The sequence below is a fragment of the Vicia villosa genome, unplaced genomic scaffold (assembly GCF_029867415.1).
Source record: "Vicia villosa cultivar HV-30 ecotype Madison, WI unplaced genomic scaffold, Vvil1.0 ctg.002650F_1_1, whole genome shotgun sequence".
In the NCBI taxonomy this organism is placed as follows: Eukaryota; Viridiplantae; Streptophyta; class Magnoliopsida; order Fabales; family Fabaceae; genus Vicia; species Vicia villosa.
Window position 1 is genome coordinate 16,658 of NW_026705995.1, and position 26,686 is coordinate 43,343.

Genomic DNA, 26,686 nt, shown 5'->3' on the forward strand with positions numbered 1-26,686 from the left:
CCTCTTTTGAAATGTTTTCATTTGTCGAGAATTTTTAGCAACCTCCTTTTTTACTTTGTTATCCCTAACTTTTGCCTGAACTGTTTATTTTGAGATTACAGTCAGCGGGATGTTTGATTTTCGATAAGTCTCCTTCATAGGTTTTAACTTAATTTCTTTTTCTTTTTGATAGATATTGACTGCCTGACTTAATGGTTACGGGTACCCATCATTACTTGTACAAAAGGCATATTGGCATAACTGAGCTAACTGAGTAACTACCCTGCCCCAGGTTGTGATTAAGGGTTTAATTTGTATGAGAAAGAAACTTCTACTCCTTAGGCTCAAAGGGGTTGACGAGGGATTAACATCCTTATATCTCCACTGTTTAGGAATTGAAACAATGCATGTCCATCGTCAGCATAGTCCGTTCAAAAGCGTATTGTATGAGGTTGCGGTATCGTTTTCGTCATCCTCCCTCAAAAGGCTTACAGCTTAGCGGGAGTTGAATAAACACAAAACATATGCAAAGTAAATATACAATTTAAAACGACTGATAGCAAAATAATTTATTCAAGACAAACATATGCAATGCACCGATGATGATTATTAAAACAGATAATGTCTATCATAAGTCGAATGTTTACATAAACAGGAAAGAAATTGCAAATGAAAGTAAATCTAATGATCTAAAAGTCCATCTTTCTAGCCATCCACAGCATTAGCAATCTTGTTGTGATTAGGCATGGGAGCAGTGATCACATTAGGAGTTGCAGGGGGGTCGAACTCAATTTCACCTGCATCGATCATATCTTGGATCTTATTCTTCAACGGCCAACAATTATCTGTGTCGTGTCCAGGACTATTAGAATGATATGCGCACCTCGCATTAGGTTTGTAGCTAGGAGCAGAGGTGTTAGGATTCTTAGGAGGATCCCTCAGGGTAACCAAATTTGCCTTTAGCAGATGTTGTAAGGCTTGAGCTAGCGACATATTGATCTTTGTGAATTGACGCCTGGGTGTGTCTTGTTTGTTTTGACGACCTTGTTGAGGCGCCGATGTGGAGATCATAACTTACCCAATAGATTGGTCATGGTTTCTCCTTTTCTGCCCATACACAGCATTTGACTCTGACTTCCCATTGAAATGCTTCTTTGTAGCACCTGATGATGGAGCCACTTGAGTCTTACCACTTCGGATGCCACTCTCGACACGTTCCCCAGTCAGTATAAGTTCAGTGAATCCAGATGATGAACTTCCCAGCAAATGACGATAGAAAGGACCAGTCAGCATGCTCATAAACATATCGACCAATTCTCTATCGGCCAACGAAGGTTGAACTCTGCCAGCCAAGTCCCTCCATTTTTTAGCATACTCTTTGAAGCTTTCATTAGAACCTATAGACATGCTTTGTAGTTGCATGCGAGTTGGCACAAGGTCAGCATTGTATTGGTATTGCACATAGAAAGCAGTTGCCAAATCTTCCCATGTGTGGATGTTGGTACCCTCCAGTTGATAGTACCATTCGAGTTGTGTTCCAGATAAGCTTTCTTGAAAGAAATGGATCCAGAGCTTCTTATCAGCAGTATGAGGCTGAATCTTCCTTACATAAGACCTCAAGTGTAGTTTAGGACAGGAGACTCCATCGTATTTTGCAAAAGTTGGAATCTTGAACTTCGGAGGGATGACAACTCCAGAGATGAGTCCTAATTCCTCAAAGTCTAGCCCGGGTACCTTTTGAATTTCCATGGCTTTCATACGTTCTTCCAGCAACTTGTATTTGTCATCAGGATGTTCATCCTCATGGTAATAGTCCTCTTCTTCTTTGGAGGGCTTGGCAGAATCATGGTTACTTTTTGCATCGGTTTTGATACTAGCGTCATCATCTTGTTCTTCGTCGTCACTGTCTTTAGAGACTTTGGCTTCCCTGAGTTGCAAGATCGGTCTAAGTTTTTTCCCCAGAGTCTTCTTGCCTTTCTTCTTCTTTTTAGTCAGCATGGTTTTCAGCTCTTCTTGCCCCTTGGCTAAGTTCAGAATCAAGGCTTGGAACTCAGCATTCTGAGCCTGAAGGTCTTTGACTGATTGCTCGAGATTCATGATGCTGAAATAAACAGCGAGGAAGGATGAGAAACCTGTTATGAAAACCTGTTATGCGGTGTTATGAATGCAGATGCAATGTTTTTCAAGGATCTTTAGGAATCTAGTTTGCGACATTGGGAAATGATTGATCACCGCTTCGTCTGAAGAAAATGTCCTTCTTTGAGAATCAAGCTCGCCATATCGAGTGGGTCATCGCCTCTGATTCGGGATACTTCTAAATTTGCAGGTACATGGCTAGAGGAAAATAAATCCTCTTGCCCCTTGGTAGGTGCTAAGCCTTTGAATTGGAAGGTATGTGGTTAGAGGAAAATAAATCCTCTTGCCCCTTGACTAGGAAATCGGTCCTTGATAGGAGTACCTGAAATTGTGCGCCCTAAATCCCTAAGATCCTTGAAAGGGTTAGTTAAATCATGTTATGCTTATGATGTCATGATGTCATGATGTTATGCGAATGCAATGCATCAGGCAAGGCATAAGATAGTAAGGACGAGTGAGTCCCACAAGAAAAACCTGCAAGAAAACCAAAGGGTTAGTAGCAAGCACAGACAAGTAAAACAAGTGTCCTTAGGTTTAAATGCTTGCATGAAGTTTGTAGGTAAGTACCCTCCCCACTGAAGTTTAGTTGGTTCAACCTGTCCTATATAAAGATCGGGTTCTAGGGAGCTCATATCATTGACCTTTCTCGAAGGCGCTTATCTTAGTTCAGCCATCGAATCACCAACCGAGAAGGTCCTGAAAGTCCAGTCCATATGAGTGTAGCTTCGAGTATCAACCAACTTCAGTCGGAACCAACGCCAGCCATCTCGCTACTTTCTAATAGGCCAACGTCAAGTTCAACTAAGGTTCTAGGGCAAATTAGTGCTTAATGACACCACGCAGCAGCCAAGTGTTTCCTCAAGTCGGATCCCAAGGAACACCAGGACAAACCAATGTGTCACACTAACGATGGCCATCATATCAACCACATCAGTATACACTGTGCAGTCTCTTGGATCTCATGCCATTTACCTAAGGTATCTCAGATCCGGGTTAGGATCTTTCACACAAGTAAGTAACCAAAACAGCCTTTGAAATATAAAGCAGACAAATCAAACAATTAACGTGATCCTAAACTTTAAGGTAACCCCTCTTTTATTCGAAAGCATCCCCAGCAGAGTCGCCAGTTCTGTAATATGTAACACCCCAAATATACCCCGCAATTATAAGCGAAAATCAGAGTGCATTTAAAAATATTCATCAAAGATGGGATGTCACAATTCGACTTAAACCAACAAGCATACTCATATTGCAATCAACATAGATACATAGCATTCGGAAAACAAGACTTTATCCAACATCTTCCAATTTCAACTTATAAACATCTTTATATTCAACTTAACACAAATGTCATCATAGAATACAACAATCAAGTAATAATCGACTAATCCCCCCAAGTGCTACGTATCAAAGCAATGGACACCAACTCGACTAGCCATAAAGCAACATAAAGACTTCACATCAATAACCTCGAACATCCACGACTAATCTTGAGTACCTGCCCATTTCCCATGGTAGGGGAAATATCAGCAAAGGGGTGAGATATCTTACAATATAAGGGAATGCATGATAAATAATATAGGAAATATAGATCATACATAATGTCACCACTTCGCATCGCAAACATCTTACAATGACTTTCATCGCAAAACAACTTATCAATTTGATACAACTTTCAAAACGGCAACAATATCATTAATCAGTTAAGACAACATATTCAAATTCACAATTATACTATTATCATGTCACAACAACAGATCATCGACTCAACAATTCAAATAACATAATCAACTTATGGAATGGCAACAATGTCAACAATCAACCATGACAATATATGCAATTCACAAGTAAGATCCCAACACATCACGATAAACATCTCATCATCAAGTCAACACATCACCACAAACATAATAAAATAAGACTCAGATGCAATTCACATGTGACTCGAATTATGCAATTGCATGTGGTACCATTTGGAGTAAAACTCCCACCGTCTCAAAATTTGCCATTGGGCAAACCGTCGCTATTTGCCATCAAGGCCACCGTCGCTTTTGCCATTAAGGCCATCGTCTCTTTATGCAATGGATGTGACTCAATAAATGTAACATCCACACAAACACAAAACATATAATTAATACGTCACAACATCATCTAAATCACCATCGAACATTATCAATATAATGTCGAACTTCAGCAACAACAAAATCATCATCATTCATAAGAATGCATCACTTCTCAATCATGTCACTATGTTGCATCATCATACAACAATAATTCACCTCAAAATACATCACAATACAACTTATCAACATTGATCATAGGGTTTACGACAACGACAACAATTTCCACATACTAGCGACAACGAAAACAAATTCATCATGTTAACAACAACCACAAATTCATCATATTATAACAAACATCAACGATTCATCATATTGCCAACAACATCAACACATTCATCACATTCCTTAATTCAAGTAATCATCATAATATGTGTATATTCAATTTCATATATATATATATATATATATATATATATATATATATATATATATATATATATATATTGTTAAGTCATCGCATGGCATCATCGTCGACTCATACATATCAAATACGCACAATTAATCGCATATAGCATACAACATCTTCATTAATCATGCATATCATCACATACATCATTATCTCATTCAACATAAGGAAGGTACTTATCATCATCTTAATAACATTGTATCAGCATAAGAAAACATACATCAAGTTATACTACAACATAGTTATGTCAATTCATCGCAAAGAGCATACTTCATATATTAACACAACATAGTTCAATCTTTAATCCTAATAAACATAATAGGAAACTATATCATATGAATCATTTTATTGCATCATGGTATAGTTCATTGCATTAGCTTTCCAACGCTTCGAACGGCGCCTAAAATGGAGTTACGAATCAAAAGTTACATCATTTCAAAGTTTGGAAAAAGTTCTGTAAAACAGGGTTTGCGGCGCCAACAAAGTTCACGGCGCGAACTGAGTGAATCAAATATTCCTAAGTTTCTGCCAAGCAGTTCGCGGCACCAATAGAGATTCGCGGCCCGAACTGGCGATTTTCGGAAACTCTCAAACACAGAAAACAGCATACGAAACTCATCCCAAAGCCCCTAAACTAAACCCAATCAAGTTGGAAAACACCAACCATCACGAACAACAATAGAATACATGTTATAAACATAAATATAATACCTATTATGGACCTTCTAACATCATAACATCATCAAACATCAATTAAAACACATTTCAAATCATAAATTCATACATTTGTTCATAAACCCTAACTTTTCTAAATTCATGAAATTGGAGAATATAAGGCATACAAAACATTATCAATTCCACATTCATCAACATTGCAATAGAATCATAGATTCCAATTATGAAACCTAATCTCTACCATACCCATCATCATGCCAACCCTTAGAGAGTAAGAACCCCACTCTTACCTTAGCAAAAGCTTCACTTCCTTCAATGGAGCTCTTCCTCTTCATGCCATAGCTTTCCCTCTTCCTTCCCTTCTTTCTCTTCTTTCTCCACAAAATGAGTTATGAGGTTTAATCTCTAAGACCCTAACTCTTACTATCCTTCTTTTCTTAATTGGGCTTAGCCCACAATCCAATCTCTTAAGTCATATTTGTTTCACTTAGGCCCAATTCATAATCTCTCTTTAATTACTCAATTAAGCCAAATAACACACATAAATAAATAACCACACAACATAACCGAATATTATTTCCAATAATATTCCACATTTACCATCGATCCATAACTTTAATAATACTAACTCGCAATTGTACATCTCTGACTAATCCGACTTATTAATCTGACCATAACTTAACTGCTCAAATCAACATATTAATCCATTTACGCCTTTAGAATAATACCGATAAGCCTCGACTTCAACTAGTTCCAATGAATAAATCCTCGATCAATTTAATTAAATAATTAATTAAATTCGGGGCGTTATAACTCCCCCCCACTTAGAATATTTTCGTCCTCGAAAATCCATCCGACATAACCGTCCTCAACTTCGCTTCGAACTCTCCAATTCTCAATTGCGTTTGACAACACTTCGACTACCAAAATAACTCAATCTGACTTAAATCCAGTGTCAATTATTCAACATCTCAACATCATACTCGTTAACAACTTACCGACCATCTCAGGAATCTCTCGACTCACCAATACTTATGGTAACAACAACTTTAACACGCTTATACTTGGAGATACAATCTCACTTCGTTAACTTAGCAACAGAGTCATCACTTCTTACTTACAGAGTCCAACAACAATATCGCGACTACGGAAACCAACTCACTATAACATCAACTTAACAAGATTACTCGACGAATACACCCAACTCCACCATCAACTAGAAACTCTAGTATTGTCCTTATAAACTCGGCAAAAAAATACCCTATTTCTGATACCTCGTTCTCATCTTAACAGCCCACCAAATCATACATGCAGATACAAACATATCATTCCCCTAGGCTTCCGATACCTAGTTCTTCACCTCTAACAAACACACACGCATAGCAAATGCATCTCCTTACACATCCGCTGTGAAACTCTGATAATCCATCTTAAGTCACCGTCCATATTAAATATTTCCGTCAATCATATGGTTCACAAGTCTTAATCTAGTTCATACTTCCTTAAGCATCCGTCACAAAATCGTTGTTCACTCGACATTCTCAATCCCTCACTTTGCGACGTTATCTCACCTATAAACCAGCTTCTCCGACTTGTTCATTACTTCTTGTAGATGTTTTTGATTGGCTGTAATTTTTGGTAAAACTCATTGTGTTTCTATCTTGTCAAATCTGGTGTCATGACATGCTTTCTACTGTTGCGAAGTTTTTCTTATGCAGGCCTTTACCTGATGTCAAGGCAGATGTCATGACATTCGCAGCTGTTATGTTCTTTTCTGTTACTTGTTATGGTTATGTAATCTGATAAGATCCTATGCGCTTTATTTGGAAATGTTGGATTCTGATCTGATTCAAGGACGTCTTTGATGGTTATGATTTTTAGTTCCTTGTTTTATGGAAATTAGTTTTATTAGGTTAAAACTAATTTGGATCCAAGGCCCAGCTGCTGCGTTTTATGAAGACTATATATTTTACGAAGAAGCTGCAGACTAGGATTAGGGTTTGGTATTGAGAAGCTTTGAGAGTTCTGGGTTTATAAGTTTTGCGTTCTAGCTTTCTTGTAAGCCAAACAATCATCATGATGATTGTCTTTGTCTAGGTGTTTTGGTTTGAGTTGTAAGAAGTACTCGAAGCTTTTAAGCAAGAGTACTATTGTACTTGATCAAAGCTTTTAAGCAAGATCAAGTTGTGTCTTTGAAGTGTGTCTTCTTCTGTTATTTGTAGAGCGTTTGTCATCACTGCTGTGATTGAGGGGGAGTGAGTAGGATCTCTGATCTAAGAAGTTTTAGATTGAAGTTGCATTGGGTAGATATTAAGTGAAAGGAGTAATCTTGATCTGTATTACCTTGAATTAATATTACTTATAGTGGACTTCCTCCCTGGCTTGGTAGCCCCCAGATGTAGGTGTGATTGCACCGAACTGGGTTAACAACTTTCTTGTGTTGATATTCAGTTTACTTTATGTTCATTTGTTTAAAAGCAGTCAGATAGTAATGTCGTGACATCATGTACGACATCGCGTGTCTGAGTCCAGAATTTCAATTGGCATCAGAGCAGGCACCCTGCCTGTTTTTTTTTACTGGGTGAGATCTAGGGACAACATTTTCTGGTACTATGGACAAAGAAGGTGGTGGATTTGTGATTAGACCACCCATTCTGGATGGTTCCAATTATGATTATTGGAAACCTCGCATGGTGGCTTTTCTGAAATCCGTGGATAGTAAAGCATGGAGAGCTGTGAACAAAGGATGGGAACATCCTGTCATTACTGGTAAAGATGGCAAGAAAACTCTTAAACCAGAGGAAGAATGGGACAAAGATGAGGAGGCATTGGCGCTTGGCAACTCTAAAGCTTTAAATGCTTTATTCAATGGAATTGACAGGAATATATTCAGACTAGTACACCAGTGTGAACTAGCCAAAAATGTCTGGGATACCCTCAAGACTACTCATGAGGGCACCTCCAAAGTGAAGATGTCTAGACTTCAACTGCTAACTACGAAGTTTGAAAATCTATGGATGAGAGATGATGAAAGTATTCAGGATTTTCATATGAATATTCTTGATATTGCTAATACCTCTGGAGCTTTGGGAGAGAAAATGTCTGATGAAAAGCTGGTAAGAAAAATCCTTAGATCCCTACCTAAGAGATTTGATATGAAAGTTACAGCTATAGAAGAGGCACAGGACATCAGCAAAATGAAGGTAGAAGAGTTAATTGGATCTCTTCAAACCTTTGAGATGGGGATCAGTGACAATTCTGAAAAGAAAAACAAAAGCATAGCTTTTGTGTCCAACTCTCAAGAAGAAGCAGAGGAAAATAGAGAAGAGAATCTATCTGAATCTATAGCTATGCTTGGTAAACAATTCAACAAAATAATGAGAAGAATGGATCAGAAGCCAAGACCTAATGCCAAGAACATCTCATCAGACACCAGCAGATCTTATGACTCTAGCAGAAGAGCAAAACCAGAAGAAAAGTACAATCACAGCAAAGGGATTCAATGTCATGGATGTGAAGGGTATGGACATATTAGAGCTGAATGTCCTACTTATCTCAATAAACAAAAGAAAGGATTGTCAGTCTCCTGGTCTGATGAAGAGTCTGAGAGTGATTTTGAAGAAGAATCAGCCAAACATGTCACAGCCCTTACTGGGGTTTGTAATTCTGATGAAGACTCTAGTGAAGATGAGCTAACCTTTGAAGAACTGGCAGCCTCCTACAGAAAGCTGTGTATCAGAAGTGCTGAAGTTTGTCAACAAGGTGAAAAGCAGAAGAAATACATAGTTCAGTTGGAGGCTGATAACAAAGGAATTAGTAAAACTATATCTGAACTAAACAGTGAAATTATCATGTTACAATCCAAGCTTGATCAGATGTCAAAATCTGTAAAAATGTTGAACAGTGGCTCGGATATGTTGGAGGAGATTTTGCAGATTGGAAAAAGTTCAGGAGATATGTCTGGTATAGGATTTGTTGGTGCAAAGAAACATTCCCAAGATAATAGCAGAGCTAAACCTGAAGCTGAGATGTTGAAACCAATGTCAAAACATGTGACTCAACATCAAGACAAAAGTGGAATGAAGAAAAAGTTTCAAAGATGGAGATGTCACTACTGTGGAAGATTTGGACACATTAAGCCCTTTTGCTTCAGATTATATGGATACCCAGATCAAGCTCCTTACTACAAACCTAAGCAGATCATGCCCATCCAGAAGCAACAATGGAAACCTAAAAATATGGCTTTAATAGCCCATACATCTCTTAGAGTTTCAGCCAAAGAAGATTGGTATTTTGACAGTGGATGTTCCAGACACATGACTGGAATCAAGAATCTGCTTGTTGATATCAAGAATCACTCTACTAGCTATGTAACCTTTGGTGATGGAGCTAAAGGAGAAATCAAAGGAGTTGGAAAACTAGACTGTTCAGGAGTGCCAAATTTAGAAGGTGTTTTGTTGGTCAAAGGCCTGACTGCTAACCTCATAAGCATCAGCCAACTCTATGACCAAGGATACCAAGTCAACTTCACTAAAGCTGAGTGTGTGGTTACTAATGAAGAAAAGGAAGTAGTAATGAGGGGAGTCAGATCTAAAGATAACTGCTACTTGTGGGTGTCCCATGAATCCAGCTACTCAACTGTATGTTCTAAAGAAGAAGAAGCAAAGTTATGGCACCAAAAACTTGGCCACCTTCATCTAAGAGGTATGAAAAGGATTATTTCTCTGGAAGCTGTGAGAGGAATTCCTAATCTACAAATTGATGAAGGGAGAATATGTGGTGAATGTCAGGTAGGAAAACAAACCAGGATGTCACATCCAAAGGTTAAACATCTGACCACTTCCAGAGTTCTTGAACTGCTCCATATGGACTTGATGGGACCTATGCAAATGGAAAGTCTTGGAGGAAAGTGTTAGAACAAGATTTGTTCTGATCAATTATCTTAGTTTTGATGATAACAATAATATGAATTTTGCTTAAGATAATATGGTACTCTAATCCAATGCAATTTCCTTTTCAGGAAATATATAAAGAGTACGCATAATTCAGCGCTCAGAAGCTTTGTCTCAAGGGTTCAGCATGCAACATCAGAACATGGTCTGGCAAGACATCAGAAGATGGTCGAAGCAGAATCAGAACATGGGTCTATGGAAGCATCAGAAGAACATGAGATCATAAGCACTGAAGTTCTGATGGTATCACGCACAGAAGCACTTCAAGGTCAGAAGATCAGAAGATGCTTTGCACCAAGCTGTTTGACTCTGATGATATTCAAACGTTGTATTCACAAACATCCGATCAGAAGGAAGTACAAGTGGCAAGCTACGCTGACTGACAAAAGGAACGTTAAAGGCTAGTAAAGGCAACGTCAGTAGACACAGCATGCACAAGGCTCGAGGTAGTTGACAAAAGCGTATAACATTAAATGCGATGTTGTACGGAACACGCAAAGCATTAAATGCACTCAACGGTCATCTTCTCCAACGCCTATAAATATGAAGTTCTGATGAGAAGCAAGGTTAACGAACTTACACAATTTCTGTGAATATTAACTTGCTGAAACTTTGCTCTATTCAAAGCTCAGAATCTTCATCTTCATCAAAGCTCACTACATTGCTGTTGTAATATATTAGTGAGATTAAGCTTAAACGTTAAGAGAAATATCACAGTTTGTGATTATAGCTTTTAAGAAGCAATTGTAATACTCTTAGAATTGATTACATTAAGTTGTAAGGAACTAGAGTGATCGTGTGGATCAGAATACTCTAGGAAGTCTTAGAGGTTATCTAAGCAGGTTGTAACTAGAGTGATCGTGTGGATCAGAATACTCTAGAAAGTCTTAGAGGGTATCTAAGCAGTTGTTCCTGGAGTGATCAGTGTGTGATCAGAAGACTCTGGAAGACTTAGTTGCTGACTAAGTGGAGAACCATTGTAATCCGTGCGATTAGTGGATTAAATCCTCAGTTGAGGTAAATCATCTCTGCGGGGGTGGACTGGAGTAGTTTAGTTAACAACGAACCAGGATAAAAATAACTGTGCAATTTATTTTTATCTGTCAAGTTTTTAAAGCTACACTTATTCAAACCCCCCCTTTCTAAGTGTTTTTCTATCCTTCAATTGGCATCAGAGTGCCGGTTCTAAGGTGCAAGCACTTAACCGTGTTTAGAAAAGATTCAGGAAGAGAAAAATGCTTCAGTAAAAGATGGCTGATGAAACTGCAAAGTCTACATCTACATCTGGCTCTGCTGAGCAACACAACGGTAACAATGGTTATACTAGACCGCCGGTATTTGATGGTGAAAACTTTGAATACTGGAAAGATAAACTGGAAAGTTACTTTCTTGGTCTTGATGGTGATCTATGGGATCTTCTGATGGATGGTTACAAACATCCAGTAAATGCCAGTGGCGTAAAGCTGACAAGGCAAGAAATGAACGATGATCAGAAGAAGCTTTTCAGGAATCATCATAAATGCAGAACTGTTTTGCTGAATGCTATCTCTCATGCTGAGTATGAGAAGATATCTAACAGGGAAACGGCCTATGACATATATGAGTCCTTGAAAATGACTCATGAAGGAAATGCTCAAGTCAAAGAGACTAAAGCTCTCGCTTTAATCCAGAAGTATGAAGCCTTCAAGATGGAGGATGATGAAGACATTGAAAAGATGTTTTCAAGATTTCAAACTCTTACTGCTGGATTGAGAGTTCTTGACAAGGGATACACCAAGGCTGATCACGTAAAGAAGATCATCAGAAGCTTACCCAGAAGATGGGGTCCTATGGTGACTGCATTCAAGATTGCAAAGAATCTGAATGAAGTTTCTCTGGAAGAGCTTATCAGTGCCTTGAGAAGCCATGAAATAGAGCTGGACGCAAATGAGCCTCAAAAGAAAGGTAAGTCTATTGCATTAAAATCCAATATCAAGAAATGTACTAACGCTTTTCAGGCTAGAGAAGATCCTGAAGAATCAGAATCTGAAGAAGAAGATGAACTATCCTTGATCTCCAGAAGGCTAAATCAACTCTGGAAGAACAAGCAAAGGAAGTTCAGAGGTGTCAGAAGTTCAAAGAAATTTGAACGTGGAGAATCTTCTGATGACAGAAGATTTGACAAGAAGAAGGTCATGTGCTATGAATGCAATGAGCCTGGACACTTCAAGAATGAATGTCCAAAACTTCAGAAGGAAAATCCCAAGAAGAAGTTTCATAAGAAGAAAGGTCTTATGGCAACCTGGGATGAGTCAGAAGATGATTCAGACTCTGAAGATGAGCAGGCTAACTGTGCGCTGATGGCGACAGAAGATGACGGATCAGAATCTACATCAGAATCAGATTCTGAAGAGGTATTTTCTGAACTTACTAGAGATGAGTTAGTTTCCGGTCTAACTGAACTTCTGGAATTCAAGTCTCAGATTAGTCTCAAATACAAAAAGCTGAAAAAGCTATTTGAATTTGAAACAAAGAAGCTTGAGTTGGAAAATTCTGAATTAAAAGAAAAACTTTTAAAATTATCCAATAATGTTGGATCTCCTTCTGATTCAGAAAAATCCACTCCCAGTCTAAACCATATTCTGAAAGAATATGATTTAAGTTTCAGGAAGTTCTTATCTAGAAGTATTGGCAGAAGTCAGCTAGCTTCTATGATATATGTTGTGTCTGGAAACAAAAGAGTCGGCATTGGTTTTGAGGGTAAAACCCCATACAAACTTGAACCTGTTGATGAAATGAAATTCACATACAAGCCATTGTATGATCAGTTCAAGTATGGCCACTCCCATGATATTAGGCACACTTCACATGCTCAAAGTTTTCACATAACACACACCAAAAAGCATGTGACACAACCTAGGAAATATCATGAAACTCACATTAAAAATTATCATGCTGTTCCTCCTATTGCTTACAATGTTAAACCCAAGTTCAATCAGAACTTGAGAAAATCTAACAAGAAAGGACCCAAGAAAATGTGGGTACCTAAGGATAAGATTATTCCTATTGCAGATATCCTTGGCTGCAAAAAGGACAAAGCACAACATGTCATGGTACCTGGACTCTGGATGCTCACGACACATGACAGGAAGAAGGTCTATGTTCCAAGACCTGGTGCTTAAGTCTGGAGGAGAAGTCAAGAAGGGCAAGATAATTGGCTCTGGAACTATAAAGTCTGGTAACTCTCCTTCCATTTCTAATGTACTTCTTGTAGAAGGATTAACACATAACCTCTTATCTATCAGTCAATTGAGTGACAATGGTTATGATATAATCTTTAATCAAAAGTCTTGCAAGGCTGTAAATCAGAAGGATGACTCAATCCTATTTACAGGCAAGAGGAAGAATAACATTTATAAGACAGATCTGCAAGATCTTATGAGTCAGAAGGTGACTTGTCTTATGTCTGTTTCTGAAGAGCAGTGGGTCTGGCACAGAAGATTAGGTCATGCTAGTTTGAGAAAGATTTCTCAGATTAACAAACTGGATCTTGTCAGAGGACTCCCTAATCTGAAATTCAAATCAGATGCTCTTTGTGAAGCATGTCAGAAGGGCAAGTTCTCCAAACCTGCATTCAAGTCCAAGAATGTTGTTTCTACCTCAAGGCCATTAGAACTCTTGCACATTGATCTGTTTGGCCCAGTCAAAACAGCATCTGTCAGAGGGAAGAAATATGGATTAGTCATCGTAGATGATTATAGCCGCTGGACGTGGGTAAAATTCTTGAAACACAAGGATGAGTCTCATTCAGTGTTCTTTGATTTCTGCATTCAGATTCAATCTGAAAAAGAGTGTAAAATCATAAAGGTCAGAAGTGATCATGGTGGTGAATTTGAGAACAGATCCTTTGAAGAATTCTTCAAAGAAAATGGTATTGCCCATGATTTCTCTTGTCCTAGAACTCCACAGCAAAATGGAGTTGTAGAACGAAAGAATAGGACTCTGCAAGAAATGGCCAGAACCATGATCAATGAAACCAATATGGCTAAGCATTTCTGGGCAGAAGCAATAAACACTGCATGCTATATTCAGAATAGAATCTCTATCAGACCTATTCTAAATAAGACTCCTTATGAATTGTGGAAGAATAAAAAGCCCAACATTTCATATTTCCATCCTTTTGGATGTGTATCCTTTATTCTGAACACTAAAGATCATCTTGGTAAGTTTGATTCCAAAGCACAAAAATGTTTCCTTCTTGGATATTCTGAACGCTCAAAAGGCTACAGAGTATACAATACTGAAACATTGATTGTGGAAGAATCAATCAATATCAGGTTTGATGATAAGCTTGGTTCTGAAAAACCAAAGCAGTTTGATAATTTTGCAGATTGTGATATTGATATATCAGAAGTTGTTGAGCCAAGAAGCAACGCATCAGAAGCAGAGCTTCTCAGAAGCAAAGAATCTGAAGATCAAGTATCAGCTTCTCTGGAGAATCTAAGCATTTCTGAAGAACCATCTGTCAGAAGATCATCCAGACTCATCTCTGGTCATTCAGAAGATGTCATTCTTGGAAAGAAGGATGATCCAATCAGAACAAGAGCATTCCTTAAGAACAATGCAGACTGTCAATTAGGTCTTGTATCTTTGATTGAGCCAACTTCTGTTGATCATGCTCTAGAAGATCCATACTGGATAATTGCTATGCAAGAAGAACTGAATCAGTTTACAAGGAATGATGTTTGGGATCTTGTTCCTAGACCAGATGGATTCAATATAATCGGTACAAAATGGGTCTTCAGAAACAAGCTCAGTGAGAAAGGTGAAGTGGTAAGGAACAAAGCCAGACTGGTGGCTCAGGGTTATAGTCAGCAAGAAGGGATTGACTATACAGAAACCTTTGCACCAGTGGCCAGGTTAGAATCTATTCGTCTATTAATTTCATTTGCCACTCAACATAACATCACTCTTTATCAGATGGATGTTAAGAGTGCCTTCTTAAATGGTTATATAGATGAAGAAGTTTATGTCCATCAACCTCCAGGTTTTGAAGACTCTATGTCTCCTAATCATGTTTTTAAACTAAAGAAATCGTTGTATGGATTGAAACAAGCTCCCAGAGCTTGGTATGAACGCTTAAGTTCTTTCCTTCTGGATAATGGTTTCACTAGAGGAAAAGTGGACACTACTCTCTTTTGTAAAACCTTTAAAAGGGATATTTTAATTTGTCAAATATATGTAGATGATATTATTTTTGGAACATCTAATGCTACACTTGGAAAGGAGTTTGCTGAGTCTATGCAGGCTGAGTTTGAAATGAGCATGATGGGAGAACTCAAGTATTTCCTTGGAATACAAATAAATCAAACATCAGAAGGAACGTATGTTCACCAAACCAAGTATGTGAAGGAACTTCTGAAGAAGTTTAATCTTCTAGACTGCAAAGAAGCCAAAACTCCTATGCATCCAACATGCATCCTAGGTAAGGATGAGGTAAGTAAGAAGGTAGATCAGAAGTTATACAGAGGTATGATTGGATCTCTTCTATATTTGACTGCTTCTAGACCTGACATTCTGTTCAGTGTTTGTTTGTGTGCTAGATTCCAATCAGATCCCAGAGAATTTCATTTAACTGCTGTTAAGAGAATTCTAAGGTATCTGAAAGGTACTACTAATGTTGGCTTAGTTTACAGAAAATCTAAAGAATACAACTTAGTAGGATTCTGCGATGCTGACTATGCTGGAGACAGAATTGAAAGAAAAAGTACTTCAGGAAGTTGCCAATTTCTTGGAAGTCATTTGATCTCCTGGTATAGCAAGAAGCAAGCAACTATTGCTCTATCAACAACAGAAGCAGAATATGTCGCTGCTGCTGGTTGCAGTACACAGATGCTCTGGATGAAGAGTCAGTTAGAAGATTATCAGATATATGAGAGTAACATTCCTATATTCTGTGATAATACTTCTGCTATATGTTTATCTAAGAATCCTATTCTTCATTCAAAGGCTAAACATATTAAGATTAAACATCATTTCATAAGGGACTATGTTCAGAAGGGTGTTATATCTTTAAACTTTGTTGATACAGACCATCAATGGGCTGATATCTTTACAAAACCCCTGGCTGAAGATAGGTTTAAGTTCATTCTGAAGAACATCGGTATGGATTTATGCCCAGAATGAGAAGATGAGAAGTTCTTACGTATGAGTATCTTCTGAAAGGAATGTGGATTTCTTTTTAAATCAGAAGTTCTGATTGAAATCTTTTAGAAATTATGATTCGGTTATTACTAACGTTTCATTGTCTAAGTTGATTCAGAACCTCTTTTAAAGCAAAACAGCTGTAACGTTTTATCTCGGGATGGTAAACCTGTTGTTACTGTTCATGGATAAGCGCGCGTGTAGTTGAAGGGACGCCGACCATAGGTAACTGTGCTAGTCACCTCATTTGTCTTTATTATCTCTCCTTATGTCACGTAACATTAAATGCTATCCATCATCTGTTTCATTTTACTTTCTTTTAAATACTCTTCAAACGCTTCTCCTTCCCTCTTATATTTTCTCTATTTCACTCTGTCCTTTGTTCTCCTTCTCTATCACCTATGATCCTCTCAAGGTGAATCCATTCGAAGCAAAGTTATCTGGAAACTATTCTAGACGTGTGTTTCAACCCCCTGGTGAAAGCCCTCCATCATCTCCATCTTCTTCCTCATCTTTTTACCTTCAAGACTCAACTTCCTCCTCATCTAACCTTTCCTCTCCCTAAACCCATTCCAAAGAAATCTCTTCATTTTCACCTACTGAGAATGTTGTCTCTGATAAAGATTGTGGAAGATCTGCATCAGAACCAAGTCTCCCTGACCCCTCGCCTGGAAGCCCAAGAAGCAGTCAATGATGCGTTTCACTCCTTCATGGCAAGGAAAACTGCAACAAATGACAGGGTTCAAGACATGCTGGCACAGATTTTGTCTTAGCTAGGGTCTTAGTCTTTGGTCTTAGAAGTTTTCTTTCCTTGTTGCATCTGTTTTCCTGCATTCCGCTCATGTAATATCTTTTGAAATCAATGAAAAGTTTCTTTGTTTTTACATTCCAGTGATTTTATTTGTCGTTTTATTCATCTAAATCTTTTGAAATATTCTTTTTGATGTTATGACAAAAAGGGGGAGAAGATAAATGATAAATGATTTGATTAATCTATCAGTTGCTGGGTAAAGCTCCCACACATTTACTAACAAGAACTGCAAGTTCTATATGGTTTAAGTGTTTTGCAGGTATAAAGAAGTGAAGAGAATCTTCAAAGCAAACACAAGAAGCAAAACTATAAGAAGTGTTATTCTGTAAAAAGAATAAGCTCATGGAAACTGAAGCAAGCTGAGTGCTTTCAAGCTTCAGAAATCAGAAGCAAGAAAGAAGAATGAATCAGAAGCACTGATAATAGAATTTGATCCATATTTGTCTATTTGCACTGACAAAATTCTATTTGCTCTGATACATTATTTTAGCCTATATGGCTCTGATACATATCATGTGTTCTAATATACATTTTATGTTCTGACTCGTTCATGCTGACTTTTGTCGTTTAGTTTTTGTTCTGTAACATTTCAGGATGTAGAGATGCTCTGATGATGCTCTGGTACATTCAACAATGTTCTGATACAAATCTAGCATGAAGTGATGATTGGTAGAAATTCAAAGCTCTGAAGCTATCCGAGGGAAGCAGAAATCAGAAGCTGTGATTGTTCTAAAGATCCAGAAAACTCAAGTTCTGAAGCTGTCCTAAATGGAAGCAGAAATCAGAAGCTGTGAATGTTCTGAAGATCAAAGAAATTTAAGTTCTGAAGCTGTCCTAAATGGAAGCAGAAATCAGAAGCTGTGAATGTTCTGAAGATCAAAGAAATTCAAGTTCTGAAGCTGTCCTAGATGGAAACAGGAATCAGAAGCTGTGAGTGTTCTAAGGGATCTAAAGAAATTCTAGTTCTGAAGTTGTCCAATGGAAGCAGAAGTCAGAAGCTATGAACTCTATGAAGACAGAAGCCTATGTGATCGTCTCTACCGAAATAATCAGGGAAGTCTTTTATTAAAGTTCTTCGAGTATTTATTTCAGGGGAGATTATTTATCTAAGGGGGAGATTGTTAATCTCAGGGGGAGACATATTCATATGCTTATGCTATAGCTGTGCAATTTGTCTTTTGCCGTCTGCTCTTTCTGATCGCAAATTCATATCATTTATATATGTTTTTGTCATCATCAAAAAGGGGGAGATTGTTAGAACAAGATTTGTTCTGATCAATTATCTTAGTTTTGATGATAACAATAATATGAATTTTGCTTAAGATAATATGGTACTCTAATCCAATGCAATTTCCTTTTCAGGAAATATATAAAGAGTACGCATAATTCAGCGCTCAGAAGCTTTGTCTCAAGGGTTCAGCATGCAACATCAGAACATGGTCTGGCAAGACATCAGAAGATGGTCGAAGCAGAATCAGAACATGGGTCTATGGAAGCATCAGAAGAACATGAGATCAGAAGCACTGAAGTTCTAATGGTATCACGCACAGAAGCACTTCAAGGTCAGAAGATCAGAAGATGCTTTGCACCAAGCTGTTTGACTCTGATGATATTCAAACGTTGTATTCACAAACATCAGATCAGAAGGAAGTACAAGTGGCAAGCTACGCTGACTGACAAAAGGAACGTTAAAGGCTAGTAAAGGCAACGTCAGTAGACACAGCATGCACAAGGCTCGAGGTAGTTGACAAAAGCGTATAACATTAAATGCGATGCTGTACGGAACACGCAAAGCATTAAATGCACTCAACGGTCATCTTCTCCAACGCCTATAAATATGAAGTTCTGATGAGAAGCAAGGTTAACGAACTTACACAATTTTTGTGAATATTAACTTGCTGAAACTCTGCTCTATTCAAAGCTCAGAATCTTCATCTTCATCAAAGCTCACTACATTGCTGTTGTAATATATTAGTGAGATTAAGCTTAAACGTTAAGAGAAATATCACAGTTTGTGATTATAGCTTTTAAGAAGCAATTGTAATACTCTTAGAATTGATTACATTAAGTTGTAAGGAACTAGAGTGATCGTGTGGATCAGAATACTCTAGGAAGTCTTAGAGGTTATCTAAGCAGGTTGTAACTAGAGTGATCGTGTGGATCAGAATACTCTAGAAAGTCTTAGAGGGTATCTAAGCAGTTGTTCCTGGAGTGATCAGTGTGTGATCAGAAGACTCTGGAAGACTTAGTTGCTGACTAAGTGGAGAACCATTGTAATCCGTGCGATTAGTGGATTAAATCCTCAGTTGAGGTAAATCATCTCTGCGGGGGTGGACTGGAGTAGTTTAGTTAACAACGAACCAGGATAAAAATAACTGTGCAATTTATTTTTATCTGTCAAGTTTTTAAAGCTACACTTATTCAAACCCCCCCCTTTCTAAGTGTTTTTCTATCCTTCAGAAAGAAATATGCTTATGTGGTTGTGGATGACTACTCCAAATACACTTGGGTAAACTTCATCAGAGAAAAGTCAGATGTGTTTGATGTTTTCAAGGACCTGTGTCAAAGAATTCAAAGAGAAAAAGAAAATGGTATTGTGAGAATTAGAAGTGATCATGGAAAGGAATTTGAGAATCAAAAGTTTGCTGAGTTCTGCTCCTCTGAAGGAATACATCATGAATTTTCATCACCTATTACTCCACAGCAAAATGGGGTTGTTGAAAGAAAAAATAGAACCATTCAAGAATCAGCCAGAGCTATGATCCATGCTAAGAATCTTCCTATCTACTTCTGGGCTGAAGCCATGAATACTGCTTGTTATGTCCATAATAGAGTTACCTTAAGAAAAGGAACCTCTACCACACTATATGAGATCTGGAAGGGAAGAAAACCCACTGTCAAATACTTCCATGTGTTTGGTAGTAAGTGTTACATTCTTGCTGATAGAGATCACAGAAGGAAGATGGATTCCAAGAGTGATGAAGGGATCTTTCTGGGCTACTCTACAAACAGTAGAGCCTATAGAGTGTTCAACTCAAGAACCAGAGTAATAATGGAGTCCATAAATATTGTGGTTGATGATGTCCACAATCAAGCAGATGTCACAAAAGATGTCGGAACATTCTGGGATATCACAGCTGAAGGATCTACAAGAGAAGATGATTGCAGTCCTACTATCACAGAGTCTGAGACTGAACCTCCTAACAAGAGTCCATCTATAAGAGTTCAAAAAGATCATCCTAGTGAACTTATTATAGGAGATCTCAACAGTGGAGTTACTACAAGGTCAAGAGAACTAGCTTCAAACTCTTGTTTTGTGTCAAAAATCGAACCTAAGAATGTTAAGGAAGCATTAACAGATGAGTTCTGGATTAATGCCATGCAGGAAGAATTAGGTCAGTTTGAAAGGAATGAAGTATGGGAGCTGGTACCAAGACCTAAAGGTACTAATGTCATTGGAACAAAATGGGTTTACAAGAACAAGTCAGATGAACTGGGAACTGTTATCCGAAACAAAGCAAGGCTAGTTGCTCAAGGATACACTCAAGTTGAAGGAATTGACTTTGATGAAACCTTTGCTCCTGTTGCTAGACTTGAGTCAATTAGATTACTGCTAGGAGTTGCTTGTATTCTAAAATTCAAATTATACCAGATGGATGTGAAGAGTGCCTTTTTGAATGGATACTTGAATGAGGAAGTTTATGTGGAGCAACCTAAAGGTTTTGCTGATCCAAACCATCCTGACTATGTGTACAAACTAAGAAAAGCTCTTTATGGCCTGAAACAAGCCCCTAGAGCTTGGTATGAGAGACTAACTGAGTTTCTTACTAGTAATGGGTACAGGAAAGGAGGGATAGATAAAACTCTTTTTGTTAAAGATGAAGGAGGGAAGATCCTGATTGCTCAGATCTATGTGGATGATATTGTGTTTGGTGGGATGTCAGACAAGATGACTAGACATTTTGTTGATCAGATGCAATCAGAATTTGAAATGAGCCTAGTTGGAGAATTAACTTATTTTCTTGGGCTGCAAGTTAAACAGATGGAAGACTCAATCTTTCTCTCTCAGAGTAAGTATGCTAAAAACATTGTTAAAAAGTTTGGAATGGAAAATGCTACTCACAAAAGAACACCAGCTCCTACTCACTTAAAATTGTCCAAAGATGAAAAGGGAACCAGTGCTGATCAAAGTTTATACAGAAGCATGATAGGAAGCCTGCTGTATCTCACAGCCAGTAGACCTGATATTTCTTTTGCTGTTGGGGTGTGTGCTAGGTATCAAGCAGATCCCAAGATCAGTCATATCAACCAAGTCAAGAGGATCCTGAAATATGTGAATGGTACTTGTGAGTATGGAATGCTCTACTCTCATGGGTGTGAACCTATTCTCACTGGATATTGTGATGCAGATTGGGCTGGAAGTGCTGATGACAGAAAAAGTACTTCAGGAGGATGTTTCTTCTTGGGGAATAATCTTATTTCATGGTTCAGCAAGAAACAAAATTGTGTGTCTTTATCCACTGCAGAGGCAGAATACATTGCAGCAGGAAGTAGTTGCTCTCAGCTTGTTTGGATGAAACAAATGTAAACAGAATACAATGTCACACAAGATGTCATGACATTATATTGTGACAACTTAAGTGCCATTAACATTTCAAAGAATCCCATTCAGCACAGCAGGACCAAGCACATTGATATTAGACACCACTACATTAGAGATCTTGTTGAGGATAAAATAATTGCCTTGGAACATGTTGCTACAAATCTTCAACTGGCTGACATTTTCACAAAAGCCTTGGATGCAAATCAATTTGAAAATCTAAGAAGTAAACTAGGCATTTGTCTTTGTGAAGGATTATAGCAATTAATTGGGTGTGGGGCCAACATTATTTCTCTCTCCAAATATTTGCTATCATTACACATTAAAGTGTATTTTCCCCCCCTTTTACAATTTGCCCAAACGGTTTCCATTCCCCCAAAACCTATCCTCAACACTCACGCTACCTCTCTGTGTCTCTGCATTCACAAACCTTTACCCAGCATTCCATTTTCTCTCATCATGTCTCAGAGTTCTCCCTCAAAGAAATCGTCTCCTTCCTCTGAAACAGCATCAGGATCTAGGGCACCCAATGTGGTGAGTGATCAAGATGTTGTGTTGAATGTTGTGCCATTGAACTCTGTTCCTGCTACCGATCCTGTTCGTAATCCACCAAGAAAGATGCATGCAAGAAAATCTATAACACCCCATAAAATTCTTTATTTAATTTAATTAATTTTTTTATTAAATATTAGAATTAAATGGAATTATTTGAGAATAGGGATGAAATAAGGCTAATGGGCCAGTGTTGTAAGTAGCAGTTGGGGGGTGTATCAGTTGCGAAGCCCTTTTTCTAAAATAAAGTTATATTTTCATAAAAATAGAAAAGAGGAGTATTTTGTGGAAAAAAGAACCAAAAGGGAGAAGAGAAGATTGAACGTGAAATTGGGAGAAGAGCAAATGCGAAGAGAAAGAGCATCCAAGAATTCGACATCGAGGTAAGGGGGGATTCTTCTCATTAACCTCTATTATGGGTTGTATGAATGTTTCGATGGAATTTGTATGTTAGGATTTCGAATTGGATTATATGTCGGGTTTGGGGTTTTGGGGTTTATAGAACTTTGATTCAATTTAGGTTGTGAATGATGATTGGTGATGAATAATGATGTTAAACATGATTAGAAGTATGTGTACACGTGCAATTTATGTCGTATGTGTGGTTTATTTTTCTGAAATTCGTACTAGTATGATTGAGAATATTTGGGAGGCATAGAATGCTGTTTTCTGCAGGTTGGGGTTTCTGAAATCACCGGTTCGCGCCGCGTGCACAGGGTGGCGCCGCGAACAGGTGGGCAGAATGTCAGGATGTTTTGATACGCATAGGTCGCGCCGCGTACCTGTGTTGGCGCCGCGAAGGCGTAACTTTTTCCTCGCGTCGCGCCGCGTGTAGGTGTTGGCGCCGCGAAGGCGTAACTTTTTCCTCGTTTCGCGCCGCGTGTGGATGTTGGCGCCGCGTGCTGTGCTGTTTGGGATTTTTGTTAAAGTTTAACGATGTATAACTTTTTAACTGTTAGTCTGTTTGATGTGCCGTTTCGAACATAGTGAGACTAATTCAGTGAGATATGCAATAAAACAGTGTTTGAGTTGTAACTCGAATTTAATTTAAACACTTGATTTAATTGGTTGTGGTGGATTATATTGTTATTGCATTGGTTGATGATTATGATTGTTCAGTTGTTTGGTGTTGATGATTAGCATGCGGTATGTGATGCATGCATTTCATAATCATGTTGTGGGTTGTATCCCTTATGGTGGTGGGACAGCGGTAGCTAATTCCCATTGTGTGGAATTGGTGAGAGAAGTAGCCGAATCTTTATGGTGGTGGATCGGTGAGATGGGTTATCCCATGTTTGGTACCACATGCATTTAGTTGCATTGCATTAGGTTGTTGTGTATAATTGTAACATGAATGGAAGTTGTCCAATGTTATAATTTTTGTGTATTTTGGTATGAATGTTGCTATATTATCTGAATATAATTGATTTGGATGAATAATGTATGGATGAAGTTGTATTGTTTATATACCTATAACATTTGTTAATGCGAATGAAACTCACCCTTACTGTTGTTATTTTTCAGATTGAGGAGTAGCTTGTGTACTTGGTGAGGATTAGCTCGTCAAGTAGTTCGTTAGAGTCAGTTGGGTCAGTGTCATGCTCTGGTCGTGTAACCCCGGGAACGTTATTTTAGAATTGGATGATAAACTTCTGTTTTGTTTATGGTTTATGGTTGAATTATGAGTCTTCGACTCCAGATGTTTGATTATTCAGTTGTTAAGAATATTCCGCTGTGTTAACATGCTACCTGAATAATTTTTGGTTTATCGTTCCTTTATGGCATGACATGAATATTGTTTATTTTGTTGGCGTTGTAATACTCTTCTTCATGTTTTACTCTGATTTTAATGTTAATTTCCGCGGGGTTTAGAAGGGTGTTACAAAATCAACTGGTGGATCTGTTCCAGAAACTTTTTCTGTTCAAGGTAGAGAGGGCTCTGCTTATGTTCACAATGCGATCGCAGGTATTGTCACAAGAATCTTGAATGAAGGGCACCAGGTTGATGGAATATATGTTCCTCTAGCCCAAATTCCTGCCTCTGAGAACAGCAAAGATGATCAAGATGGTCAAGATGATGCTAGCAAAGATCAGGGTGATGTTGAGACATCTGTTGACAACAATGATGAGAAGACCCCTGGTGCCAAAGATATTGAGACATCTGAAGCTATCAATGTTGAAACATCTGGTACTAAAGATGCTGAGATTCTTGAACCTGAGAAAGCTGAAGAGGTTCCTGTTGCTCCTTCTAAAGAAACCCTTAATGAAGGCCCTACTGTGCATGATGTGGTGAATCTGGATGATCTGGATGATTCTATTGACATTGCTGATGATGAGCTCATCTCTAAAATCTCTCATAGAGTCAAGACTCGTAAGGGCAAACAGGTTTGTGATCAAGATTTTTCCAAACCTCAAGTTACTCCTCAAGTTACTCCTCAAAAGAAGGTCACTATAAAGAAGATCAAGAAGGTCCCTGCTGAACCTTCAACCACTGGGAGCAAGACTACAGTGAAGAAGAGGAAGGAAAGAAGTGTTTCTGCCCCTGAAGATGATGTCTTAAGTGATGTCCCTGACATCCCATCAAAGAAAAAGATTGCTGTCACAAAATCCTCCACAAAGGTTCGTGATGTTCCTCTACACAACATTTACTTGCACTATGCTTCAAATGCCATCCAGTGGAAGTTTGTTTGTCAAAGAAGGCTGGCTCTTGAAAGAGAATTAGCAAATGATGCTCTGGAATGTCAAGAGGTCATGAAGCTCATCAAGTCTGCAGGTTTGATTAAGACTGTCACTCATTTTTCAAAGTGTTATGAAATGCTTGTGAAGGAATTTATTGTGAACTTGTCTCAAGATTGTGGTGATGGAGGAACTGATGATTTTCATAAGGTGTATGTTAGAAGAAAGTGTATAGATTTTTCCCCTGCTGTTATCAACCTATATCTAGGTAGAGATGCTGAGGCTCAACCTGAGCTTGAAGTGACTGATAATGAGGTGTGCAAAGTAATCATTGGTGGTAAGGTTAAGAAGTGGCCTATAAAGAGCAAACTGTCTGCTAGTTCTCTTAATGTCAGGTATGCATTGCTACACAAAATTGGTGCTGCTAACTGGGTGCCTACCAATCACACTTCTACCATTGCTGTTGGCCTAGGAAGATTTATTTATGCTGTGGGAACCAAGACAAAATTTGACTATGGGACTTATATATTTGATCAAACTATGAGGCATGCTGGTACCTCTGCTACCAAGCTCCCTATTGCATTCCCATCTCTGATATGTGGGATAATCCTCAAGCAACACCCTGGAATTCGGAAAAGTAAAGATTCTGTATGTAAGAGGGAGAGTGCTTTGTCTTTTCACTACAAACTGCTCCAGAGGTCTGATGACATGACATCTGCTGGGACATCACAACCCAGCAAATCTGTGAACAAAGCCCTTCTTATTGCTGAGCTGAAAGAGACTTGTCAGGAGTTGGACAACAGGAAGATAAAGCTTGAAAAGCTCATCCAAAGTCTTGAGCAGTCTACAGATGATGATCTTGCTGGTGACAATATGGATGAAGACAAAGGTGCTGCTAGTGGGGCTAAGGAAGAGGCTGAGGTTGGTGAGGGCTCTGAGGATACTGGGAGCAGTGATGCTGCTGATTCTGATGACAATACTGGTGGCTCTAGTGATGAAGACAGTGATGGGTCTGATGATTAGCTCTGATTCTGGTTGGGTTTTGGCTCCTTTTGTGGCTAAAAAGGGGGAGTAATGGTTGTGTTTTGTGTTGGTTGTTTTGGTGGTTTTTTTTTTGGTTTTTTTTGTTGATCCTGTTGGTTGGTGGACATGGTTGGTTTGTTGTTTTCTTTATTTTGGTTGTTCCCTGGCTCTTCCTGACAATGACAAGTGGTTTCTGTAACAGTTGATTAATTAGATGTTTTCTGGTTTTCTGGTGTTTAATCAAGATGGCTGTTGTTTGCTTACAGAATTTATTTTTCTGTTGTTGGCTGTTGTTGTTTGCTTACAGAATTTATTTTTCTGTTGTTGGCTGCTGTGTATGCTCTGATATCTGTTTGGTTAGATCAATTAGTGTTTTAGCCAAAAATTTGCCAAAGGGGGAGTTTGTAGATGTTTTTGATTGGCTGTAATTTTTGGTAAAACTCATTGTGTTTCTATCTTGTCAAATCTGGTGTCATGACATGCTTTCTACTGTTGCGAAGTTTTTCTTATGCAGGCCTTTACCTGATGTCAAGGCAGATGTCATGACATTCGCAGCTGTTATGTTCTTTT

General features: G+C 38.3%; 1 protein-coding gene across 1 annotated transcript; it reads left to right on the plus strand.

The window, feature by feature from the left end:
- The first annotated feature begins 22,324 nt into the window (after nt 1-22,324).
- On the plus strand, nt 22,325-26,116 carry LOC131639480 (uncharacterized). Its single transcript, XM_058909973.1, has 3 exons — nt 22,325-22,462; nt 24,290-25,036; nt 25,244-26,116. The coding sequence occupies exons 1-3, from the start codon at nt 22,325-22,327 to the stop codon at nt 26,114-26,116; spliced, it is 1,758 nt and encodes a 585-aa protein (XP_058765956.1).
- The last annotated feature ends 570 nt before the right edge of the window (nt 26,117-26,686 follow it).

Bases quoted from the DNA above. Each gene is read 5' to 3' on its own strand.
- LOC131639480 (XM_058909973.1), top strand. From the start codon at position 22,325: ATGTCTCAGAGTTCTCCCTCAAAGAAATCGTCTCCTTCCTCTGAAACA. The intron at 22,463-24,289 runs GTTCGTAATCCA...CGCGGGGTTTAG, and splicing joins CTGTTCCTGCTACCGATCCT to AAGGGTGTTACAAAATCAAC. The intron at 25,037-25,243 runs GTTCGTGATGTT...ATGCTTGTGAAG, and splicing joins TCACAAAATCCTCCACAAAG to GAATTTATTGTGAACTTGTC.